Source organism: Lycium barbarum, chromosome 4 (assembly GCF_019175385.1).
Source record: "Lycium barbarum isolate Lr01 chromosome 4, ASM1917538v2, whole genome shotgun sequence".
NCBI lineage: Eukaryota > Viridiplantae > Streptophyta > Magnoliopsida > Solanales > Solanaceae > Lycium > Lycium barbarum.
The window spans coordinates 28,842,106-28,854,248 of record NC_083340.1 but is presented as its reverse complement, the minus strand read 5'-3'; the positions used below and the strand labels follow the sequence as shown (position 1 = coordinate 28,854,248).

Below are 12,143 nucleotides of genomic sequence, written 5' to 3'. Positions count from 1 at the left end.
TTTGGTACTTTGTGATAACAACTTAATACTAACATCGACGAGTCAAGCTTAAGTTCATAAATCAATTTTAATATTGCTTCACCTACCGGCCTCCCTCATTATATTAATTTGCAACATACAAACAATGATCATGCACCACCTTGTTTTCTTTATCCAATTTTTTAACTCGAAAATGCCCAAGTGTAAATTGTAGTTGTTTTGGTTAAATATACGAGTGACACCTTAATACAATCCACTAAATTAGTGGAGGGATGTAAATAATGCATGCCTAGTAACCGAGGCAGTATCAACGTTTCAGCTACTCATTTACCAAAAAAAAAAAAGAAAAAACGTTTCAGCTACTCAAACCTTTACACAACTCAAGAAGTGTAGCTCAAGAATATGTGCCAAACAAATTCTTGTCCAAAAAAGTTTGACATGACTTACTTGGATTTTCTTTTTCCTTTTTGTAAAAGTTGGAAATTTAAGAATATGATTCACCTGAAATGTTTCTCAAGCTAATATTTCAACATTTAAAATTCTGAAGTTTAGTACTTGAAAATTGATGGCCAAACCAATATTCGCAACTACGAAAGTATTGCATTTGGAATTTTAAAGAATATTTGATGTCCAAAAGGCCGAGTGCGCTTCCTCTCGTACTTTTTATTCTCTCCGTTCACTTTTATTTATCCAGTATTCCAAAAATAAATTTCACTTTTACTTGTCACTTTTAGCATATCAAGATAAGCTAATTTGTTTTTTCTTGTTTTACCCATAGTATTAATTACTCACTTCAAAACATTTTTAAAATTCAATAAAAATATGCATCAATTAATACGGGTGCATTAGTAAATTATGCACTTCATTTATTATTTCTTAAACAGTGTGAAAAGTTCAAGGTAGACAAATAAAAGTGAACGGAGGAAGTATTTATTGTTTATGGTTTTGATAGACACATAAACAGAATTATTTAATAACATTAATTATAAGGTTATCTGACTAGATTATTCTATATTTCTCCTCAAACTTTATCTGAAGAGTGGGAAGACTTTTTGAAAAATTGTATACATCATTTATTGCAATGAAGGTAAATTTGAAAAGGACAAAGAACAATAGGCGTGCAATTTTTTTTTACCTAGAACTAGAAAGCTATGGAGTAGTGGTAATTTACCCAACAAAACATTTACTTATTTTAAACGTAACTAGCACATCCCCAACTTTATATTTCATGCTCAAAATTAAATGGGACTCACCTAATCCACTAAAACTTTGTTTATAAATTCAATCTTTGAGAACATTGCATAAGCATCCCAAATCCAATCCAGTGTAAGAAGATCACTAATTTCTCCAATACAATGGCTTTCTCACAAATGCAAAAAATTTCAGCATTTTGTTTCCTCCTATGCATGGTGGTAATTTCATTTTCATCAGCACCACATGCAGAAGCTGCAATCTCATGCAACACAGTGTACTCTAAGCTAATGCCGTGCCTCAGCTACCTCATGGGAGGTAGCAAACAGGCGTCGCCAGCTGACTGCTGTAGCGGGATTAAGTCCCTTTACACAGCCGCTAGCACCACCGCTGACCGACAGGGGGTGTGTGCCTGCCTGAAATCGGGGGCAGCAAGTCTTGGCAGCAGTATTGATACTAACAAAGCTGAAACACTTCTTAGCAAATGTGGTGTCACTGTTCCTTACAAGATTAGCCCAAACGTTGACTGCTCTAAAATCCCGTAAATTTATTTATATCACTCAATGTAAGATGTGCTCTCTAGTCTTGAAGAGCACTACTTTATGTTTATGGTTGAATAATTTGGTTTGAAGTGGCATGCATGTACTGGAGTTTTATGTATTTGGTGAATATATATAGTATCACTTCTGATCGATATGCTCTCTTTATGTCACTCTACCTTATATTAATTTTTAGTCCTAAATTGAAATCTAATAATTGATGAATTATTTGCTTCTTCAGCCTCAAGTAGAAAATATATGTTAAATACATTAAGATTAAAGAAAAGATTTAAATGTTATCAATGATAGAACATGTGAGGATTAATTGATTACTGAAATGGACATTACACCTCGTTTAATTTGTTTGATTCTGACCAGTGAAGGTGATTGGCATGTAATGAGGGTCAACACATAGTAATTATTCTAATTAAGTAGACTTTCTCTGAAATGAAAGAGCAAATAACTTTTACCAGTAGGTATCATATAATACTTGTCTTGTTGAGAATCTTACAATCAAGTCAACCGATGTTCTAGTGATTTAAATCTTACTATATTCTGATTATTACATGTCACTCCTTAAAAAGTTCAACCCCTCACTACAGTTTACTTTTTTTGAAGATGTTTTATCTTTTTATTTCCCGACCACCTTTGCTAAGTAACATTAGAAGTACTTTGAATACTTAAAACTGAAAACAACTCAACGAATTTCTCTCCTTTCTCATCCACCTTCCATTCGTTGAACTAGATAAATTGTACTCCATAAAATTCTGATTAAGCAAAATGAGGAAAGTTATATAGGCTAGGGCGCTCTTTATAAAATAACAACAAACTAATTGCAAAATAATTTACCACTACTGTGATTTATTATCTTAAATACCTATTTGTTTGGGGCTACATCAACTTAGATTCCTCTAAATTTGTAAATTTGCACTGTCGCTTCCCTTAAACAACCCCTGCTTTACAAATTATTCTAAGCTTTGTTTCTTTCTAAGGTCCATTCTCTACTTCTTGAGGCTTATCCCCTCAATATACTGAACCACAAATTCACAAATCTCTTCCTTGCAATAGCTTTAGAATGTTTTTGCTGAATTCGGGTAACCAAATGTAGAAATGACATATAAGGGGGATTTGAGGATTTTTACCCTTGAGAGAGACCTTGTGTTTGGCACTTTGGTTGAATACCAGCTATCCAGTATCCACAGAGGCCGATCCAGGATTTCAAGAGGATGAGTTCACCTTAGAATCTATATATATAATAAAGGTAGGCATAGATAAGGTGATGTGACACCTCTCTATGGCCTAGAAACCTATTTATCTATTTTCTCCTTTTTTTTTTGGTCATTTCTCTTATTTTTCATGTCAAATATTCTATATTTCTCATCCGTTTGAAGTAATGAATTACATATTGGCTGGTCAATTAATCTAATAAAACTGAAAAACTTGACCACTTAATTATATGGAAGTTGGAATGGTACTTAATGTCTTCTGTAACCGTCTGATTTTGTTGTTTTTTCCCCTCTTTATTTTGCTCATTTAATGTATTTAAAAGCCCATAATATGTCTATCAAATAAATAAAAATCCAGCCCTACCCGTTAGCCTTCCATAATAGTCATTGATAACTGTTTGCTTTCATTACCCTCCCTTAATAAAGTCATCGATAGTTGTTTCCTTTTCATAACCTAGAGTTCATAATAAAGTCATTATATAAGTTGAGAAAATCAGGTTGTCCAGGATCCTCCTTTTCCAATTTGTTCATCCAATTAAAACCATGCATGAGATAGAGTAGTATTACGTTCATTTGCTATTCCAGTGATTTAGGATAGTAATATTCTTTACTTTTTGTTTGTGATATGTTTTAATTTGTTATGTTTTCCTTGGGGTTTTTACTCGTGTGATCCGTTGATTATCTATTGTTTTGGTGTATTGAATTTCGAGTGTTTGTAGGCACTGATCTGCCGGACATACAATTTGGCATCATGTTCATATGGATCAAGGGGCCGATCTGTTCCATATCTTTTCCATGTTTTGCTTCTATGATTGGATGAAAGAATTTGTAAATCTCGTGATCTGAAAATCCATTGTATGTTTAAGCTCTGTTTCCCATTTAGCAATGAATTAGCTAACTTTTTTCTCTATGACTGATTCTTATACTTATTGCTGATGTCAATCTCAACTACAATTATAAGCTAACACCAACCTTGGCTACAATGAGACTTGGCCTTTTTACACCTACCAAGGATCAGTTTTGTCACAATAAAGCGTAATTTATAACGTGTTAAAGGTCTTGGCATACTAATTATTCCGGCAACAAAGTGGAGATTTGCATATATTATTGTTCTTGCATGCAGTATAGGAGTGAGTGCCCTCTTATTGGAAATAGTTACTTGGATTAATGTAGTATTAAGGAGGAAAACTAACAAATTCACCAAACCTTATGATGAGTTTGACAATGGTCAGTGAAGGATAAAGAATAGGAGAAACGGCCAAGAAGAATCCAAGTAGAATAAATCTTCGAACGAAGAAGAAGACGAAGGTCGTGAAGAAGCTATGGTGCTTTTTACTGCCCCCCGCCCGTTCCTAATTCTGGACTACGTACTAAATGTTAAATTACCATGAAATGAACTTTCAAATAAGAAACTAAAAGATTCAGATTTGATCAAGTGTAACCGTCTATAAGTGTAGAAATTATACAATCTTGACTTATTCTATTCATTCACCAAGAGAGAATATATATAGGATACAATCTTGAACCCTAGTGAAACAAGGAAACTAAGATCCTAGTGAAACAAAGAAACTAACTAATATATGGTAATTAGTGAAACAAGGAAACTAACTAACATATGATAATATATGGTAATTATACCGCAATACCCCCCCCCCCCCCCCCTAAAGTTGGAGCATGGGAATAAAAAATGCCCAACTTGGAAAGCAAGAAGTCAAACTGAGTTTTGCCGAGAGCTTTGGTAAAAATGTCTGCCAATTGTGAAGATGTTGAAACGTGTGACGGAGAAATCAAACCTTCATTAATTGCATCACGAACAAAGTGACAATCTACCTCAATGTGCTTTGTTCGTTCATGGAAAACCGAATTTTTTGCGATGTGCAAAGCGGACTGACTATCACAAAACAATTTGATCGCCTTGGGATGTTGTATACCTAAACTCAACAACAGACCTCTCAGCCACTTCAACTCACAAGTGACCGCAGCCATGGACCTCTATTCAGCCTCTGCAGAAGATCTAGAAACTGTGTGCTGCTTCTTTGTCTTCCAAGAGATGGGAGATTGACCTAGAAATACTAGCCAACCTGTCAACGAACGACGAGTAAGCGGACAAGCCGCCCAATCAGAATCACACCATCCCTGCAAAGTCAACTCACTGTCGGCACGTAACAAAATACCCTGTCCTGGTGTGCCTTTCAAATAACGGACCACTCGTAAGGCCGCTTCCCAATGTTCAATCTGGGGTTCTTGCATGAATTGAGACAAAATATGAACAGAATATGCCAAGTCCGGTCGAGTGACCCCCAAATAAATCAAACGCCCGACTAATCTACAGTAGACCTCCGGATCCGACAACAAATCTCCATTTGCAAGGCCAAGTTTATGATTTTGCTCAATAGGGAACCCACTTGGCTTTGCACTTAACAATCTTGCTTCAGAGATAATATCAAGAGTATACTTGCGTTGACACAAAAACAACCCTGATGAACTACGAGCTACTTTAATACCTAAAATATATTTGAGAGACCCAAGGTCTTTCATTTTGAAACAATCACTCAAATAGGCTTTGAAAGTTGCAAGTGCAGCGGAATCATTCCCAGAAATAATATGATCATCAACATAAACCAAGATATTAATCTGAATATTCCCTCTAGTAAATGTAAAAAGAGAATAATTAGAATAAGATTGAAGGAAACCGTACCCTTTCAAAGCAGTCACCAATTTTGCAAACCAACATCTAGGGGCCTGTTTCAACCCATACAACGATTTGCGCAAACGACACACCAACGTAGGATCTGGACTTTCAAACCCGGGAGGGAGCTTCATATACACCTCCTCATCAAGGTCACCATGTAAAAAGGCATTATGAACATCCATTTGGTGAAGTTCCCAATTTTTGGATGCTTCAATGGCTAGGAAGGCTCGAACAGTAGTCATCTTGGCGACCAGAGCAAAAGTTTCATTGTAGTCAATCCCCGCTTGTTGATGATTTCCCAACACAACCAAGCGCGATTTGAGCCGTTCCACATCTCCATTTGACAAAAACTTGGTCTTGTACACCCACTGATTACCAAGTGTTTTCTTACCCGGAGGAAGATGTTCCAAAGTCCATGTACCATTGTCTTCCAATGCACGTATCTCTTCTTTCATTGAATGTCTCCAACCTTCATGTTTCATGGCTTCTTTGAAGGTCTTAGGATCCTTACCCGAAATAATAGCTCCAAGAAACTTACGATAATTTACTAGAAAAATTGTCAGAATTAATATAGTGTGCCAAAGGATAGGGAGTACCTGAGGATTGATTGCTAACAGGAGTTGTAGGGGACAGACTATTAGCAAAAACTGAGTGTGTCACATAATCACGAAGCACAACAGAGGAAATTTCTCCCGAAAACCACGCCCCAAGCCACCTTCCACATTCATGACTGGGGTATGGTGTTGCTGCCGCCCCTCGCTGCCAGCGGGCGCTGGGTTACCAGCGGGCTGTGCAGTGGCTGTTGGCAGCCGTTCAGCCTCGCTGCCAGCTGGCGCTGGGTTCCCAGCGGGCTGGACAGTGGTCGTTGGCTGCAGCTCGGCTTGGCTACCAGCAGGCGCTGGTTGGGCAGTGGTTTGCGGCTGCTGCTCGGCAGCCTCTGAACTATCAACTTCGCCCCCTAATTCATCCCCGTACACCATAAAATCACGATCAATTTCAGCACCCTCATAAAAAAAATTAGACGAAATATTAACATCTTCCGGACAAGCAAAAAGAAACACATCCTCCACAAACTTTACATCACGAGAGACAAAAAATTCCTTCGTATCAAGATCAAACAACCACCACCCCTTCTTACCAAATGGATATCCCACAAACAAACACTTTCTGCTCCGACTAGAAAATTTGTCACCCTGAGTTTTTTGATTATGAGCAAAGCACAAACACCCAAAAGTATGAATAGTATCAAAAGAAGGAGGTTTATTGAATAAAATTGCAAAAGGTGTTTTATTTTCCAATTTGGGTGTGGGGGTACAATTTATGAGATGAGATGCAACAAGAACACATTCACCCCAGAAAAAAAAAGGAAAATTGGCCTGAAATCGGAGAGGCCTCGCAACATTCAACACATGTTTATGCTTCCTCTCTACCCTCCCATTCTGTTGCGGAGTACCCACACAAGAGGTTTGAAACAAAATACCAGTGGTGGAAAAATAATCGATCAAACAATTAAATTATGTACCATTATCACTTTGTACAACTTTAATTGTTTGATTAAATTGTCGATCAACCATAGTAACAAAAGCCATAAACATCGGAAACACTTCTGTTTTATCAACCAACAAGTAAATCCAAACAACTCGGGAAAAATCATCAACAATTGTTAAAAAATAACGAGCTCCACACGACGAAACATGGCGATATGGGCCCCACAAATCACAATGTATTTTCTCAAATATTCTAGATGCATTATTATCACTTAAAGGAAATTTGTCTCTAGGATGCTTAGCACGTAAACACACTTCACAATCCTTTGCTAATCTGCTCTTATCACTACTGACATGAGGAAGCAACTTAACTACTCTCTCGGAAGGATGCCCCAATCGTCGATGCCACAATTCCAATGCGGGCGTTGCCACGACAGTAGACACATGTTGCACCACGTCCGGTTTTCTAAAATAGTATAGTCCGTCCCTCCTAACTCCCGTTCCAATCAGCTCATTCAGTGGGTCATGAATAGCACACATATAAGAATTAAAAGAAACAATAGTATGTAAATTATCAGTAAGTTGGGGGACGGAGAGTAAGTTGCAACGTAAATAAGGCACATAAAGGACATGATGTAAGGTGATTTTATCTGACAGTCGAACAGAACCTTCCAAAGAAGCAAACACCTTTTCACCATTAGGCAAACCAATAGGACAATCAACAGTATGGACATCAAACAACCAAGATTTCTCACCGGTAACATGATGAGTAGCACCAGTGTCAATAATCCAAGAAAAAACATCAAACTTACCATTCAAGCGATTTTCGGGAATTGTAGCATTACCAAAAAATCCCGTAATAGCATTCCATTGATCGGAAGTAAAGTGTTGACCAACGACAGCGTTATTTGATGTGCCCTTGAAACGAGTAGGCGTGATATAGTCCCCGGGCCGGTCTTGAGGACCGAGAAAATAGGGAGAATTAGACTCAATTTTGGGTGGTGGTGGAGGAGGTACGGTGTCACCGGCCATGGAAATTTACGATGAAGAGAAGAAAAAAAACGTGTGGCCTGATACCATGTAGAAACTATACAATCTTGACTTATTCCATTAATTCACCAAGAGAGAATATATATAGGATACAATCTTAAACCCTAGTGAAACAAGGAAACTAAGATCCTAGTGAAACAAGGAAACTAACTAATATATGGTAATTAGTGAAACAAGGAAACTAACTAATATATTGTCACGACCCGGCTAGGGGCCGCGACGGGTACCCGTGCTAACCACCGAGCACCACTTGTGTTACTACTCATTAGCCTCTTTATCAATCAATTATCCACTTCATACTTAATTTATAAGAAAACCATTTTTCATTTGGAAACAAAAGCATTGTATATACTTGAGCCCTATAGGCTAGCAAAATAATACATATATGTACATACATACAAAATGACCCTTCCATGAGACCATACAACCCACATCGAGTATCTATGAGCCTCTATGGAACGACATATACAATTCCACACAAAAATATCATCATAGGCACCTCCGGAGCAATGGAGGGCTCTCAATCAATTGGCAACTCTAAGAATCTGGAGCAATGTCTCCTCCCTGTCTACCTGTGGGCATGAACACAACGTCTAAAAGAAAAAGGACGTTAGTACGAACATTGTACTGAGTATGAGAGGCATAAACAGTGAAAGAATACATAAACATCTGGATCTGACTACTGATCATAAAAGAAGTAATGCATGTTGTCTTACTCATACTTCATCATCATGACATATATGCATCATACACAAGTTGCCCGTTCATATCGGAACGGTGTGATAATCAATAATAGTAGCCCGCGTCCAGGCCTCCCGCGTCTGGGGTACCATCTCATGCCGCCCACTAGTGGTGTCTGCCCATGCCCGGAGGTCATGGTGTCTCCGTATAGCTGCCCGCCTTGGCGGTGACTGCCCGGCCAACTAGGCACGGTGTAAAATGCTCATGACATGCTCAATGCAAAATACTCATAATAATATGGTCATCATAAAATACTCATTTTATCATGATATGTATATAAGGCTCAAGATCAACTTTATTCTATCGGGGTGACGTAAGGTCGTAATCCCCCGGTTACATTATGGAACCATTATGAACATTCTGCCTCACCTTGAAAGGACTAGTACATAAGGTGAGTGTAGGCAAAAAATAACATCCTCATATCGTATAACTTATCTCATATAGACATTCATAGGCATAAGCTTTTAACTTCTTGGAAGGTGAGAGCTCAGGAAAGGAATAGGGATTAAAGCTAAGAGATTCATGCCATTAGAAGGAAGGACTAGCCTCACATACCTTTGTCGTTTAGCTAAGCTATCGGTTACTCGTTCACCTCCGATGTCACGTCGTCACCTTCATTAAAGAATGTGAAGTACATTAGCTAAATAACTATGAGAACGCGTCGTTAGTTTCTAGGAAAAATTGGGCAGCACTTCCTTTGTTTATACTACTTCTCCCATGTTCTACATCAACTCCCAACATTCGCAATATTACTCACAATATCACAATCAACACTCGTCATTCATATGCACTTAGCAAAATCCACCATTTTCTTCCAATTAACTCACATTTAGGGTTATATCTCATTATCGTATTTTCCGCATTCATAAAACTCATTTCATATCCTAAGAATCATTCCCAACATGTTCATAATCACCACATCCCAACATCCTTGATTCAATCCCACTATCATCCAATTGTGTCACCATTCACTCAAAAATACCCCATTTTCTATGTTCTTCTACATTTCAAGCATATAAGCTTTCTAATACCTTAAACAACATGTAATGGTCATGAAACTTACCTTGGATGATGGTTGAACAAGCCTTGAGTGGAGTTTTCCCTTCTAGCACCAAAACCCTACTTTCTCTCTTTGGATTTCCTTGAGGAAGATGAACTTTACTTGGGTTTCATACACTTTGATTCATGGATTTGATATTGTTATTTCCTTTGATTTTTCTTGTGGATGAAAGTTTAGAGAGGGTTCCAGAGGTTTTAGGGCCAAAATGGTGAAAAATATGAGTTGGAAACGAAATTGGGTCTATATATAATGGTCCAGAAGGTTCTGAACTGGCACAACATGCGACACTCTATGCGAGTCGCATGTCGAACATGCGAGTCGCATGTTGTGTCGCAAATCATGCCAGCTGACCAACTCTCACTGGCAAGCTTTGCGATTGAATCTGCGAGTCGCATGTTGAACATGCGAGTCGCATGTTGCGTCGCAAAGTGTGCCAGAACGTGATATTCTGCCCCCGAACTGTCTGTCGGAAAATGGCCATAACTTTTGATCCCGATACGCTGTGAGGGCCCACAACCTATGGTTAGAAATATATTTTAATTGTCTACAACTTTAATCCTGTGGTGTTTTTCCCAAATTCCAACTTTATAATAGCGTTTTGGCCCCTCCAAATCAGATCATCCGAAGATGTTTCCTTAAATCGCCCTTTTTGGATGGCTTATGCCCATATTTGGCTTATGGGTCCTTCTTGAAATTTAATTGACACTTCATTACCAATATAAGGGACATTATAATTCTTCTCCAAAATATCATTAAGACATCACTAGTTCGGTACTCGTAATTGTCCTTCGCCAGTCAATTCACTGTGCGCGAACGAAAATTTTCCGAGGTGTAACATATATGGTAATATATGGTAATTATACCGCAATAATAAGTAATGTTAGTGGAGTACAAAGTTCATGATGCAGAACTTCTTTGGTTCATTCTATTAGAGTGACCTATCCGAAATAAGTATCTTCCGGTGAATATAAGAATTCAAATGATTTTTAATTGTCTTTTTTTTAGCCTATTGATAATTCGAATGAAATAATTTTAGAAAATAATGAAATTTTCAAATTAATCGAGTATTTGATCTTTTCCATATTTGGGAAATTTTTTTGGCAATTTAAATTATTTATTTTATTAGAACTAATGTCCATTTTATTTTTAAACGCAATCTATTTAACTGATTAGCTGTGAACTACGATTCATTTAGATGAAGTTAGAAGTATTATATTTGGAGGTTTGACTTTCGTGTTTGAGAGCTTATAGAAGAGATTTTAAAATTATAATATACACTAACATTAAAAGTAAAAAGATATTTGTCTCACTATTAATGTATTTTTACCAATTGTAATGGTTCATGGTAAAATCAGAAAGACATATTAGATTAATGAATATTAATTTTTTCAACAAAAACTAATATAAATATTTTGAGTATCTCTATGACCGCGCAAAGCGCGGGTCAATTTCCTAGTTTAAAAAAAAAAGACACGAAAGTGCATTCAGTAGGGTTTGATCCCACAACCTTAAGGGATTAAACCCGACACTTAACCAGTGCTCCACTTGGTCTTGTTTGACTACGTGTTCCTTCAGTTAATATTAACTATATTTTAAAAATTATATACATAATATACTGAATTTAATCGGATGACCATGAGTTCACGTGACCTACATTCAATACATAGAATCGCCCCTGAGTATCCATAGACAACCAGACACTGATCTATCAAAATATCCAGAAAACAAACAAATGAAAGCAACTCAATGGAAACATCACTGGACATCAAATATTGAAACAAACGATGTTTTCAAACTCAGGAAGAGACTGCTTTCCAGATTCTAGATCTAAAAAGAACAAGAAAAAAACAAATGTTTACTATTTCCACTTTTAGAAGGAGTGTCAAACTGTTCTAGCTGGTCCAACAAAATTGCAGAAAAATCTAATTTGCTTCGCAATCAACATATCACCTAACACGTTACATGAACAAGTTGTTTTTTGTTACAACCCAACCGGAGGGCCATGACGGGCACCCGGAGCTAATCTAATGAGCACCTCTTATCATACTCTCATAATCGTATCTAGGTGAGCCATGGCTAATTCCTAATCACCACGAAATCAAAAGACACAAGTTTCATCAAACATAGGCACATCTATATAAACATAATTAACTATGCCTATATATACAAGCCGACAAG

General features: G+C 37.3%; 1 protein-coding gene across 1 annotated transcript; it reads left to right on the top strand.

The window, feature by feature from the left end:
* Positions 1 to 1,334: 1,334 nt before the first annotated feature.
* Positions 1,335 to 1,715, top strand: LOC132637348 (non-specific lipid-transfer protein 1-like). The gene has a single exon (XM_060354451.1). The coding sequence runs from the start codon at positions 1,335 to 1,337 to the stop codon at positions 1,713 to 1,715; it is 381 nt and encodes a 126-aa protein (XP_060210434.1).
* The last annotated feature ends 10,428 nt before the right edge of the window (positions 1,716 to 12,143 follow it).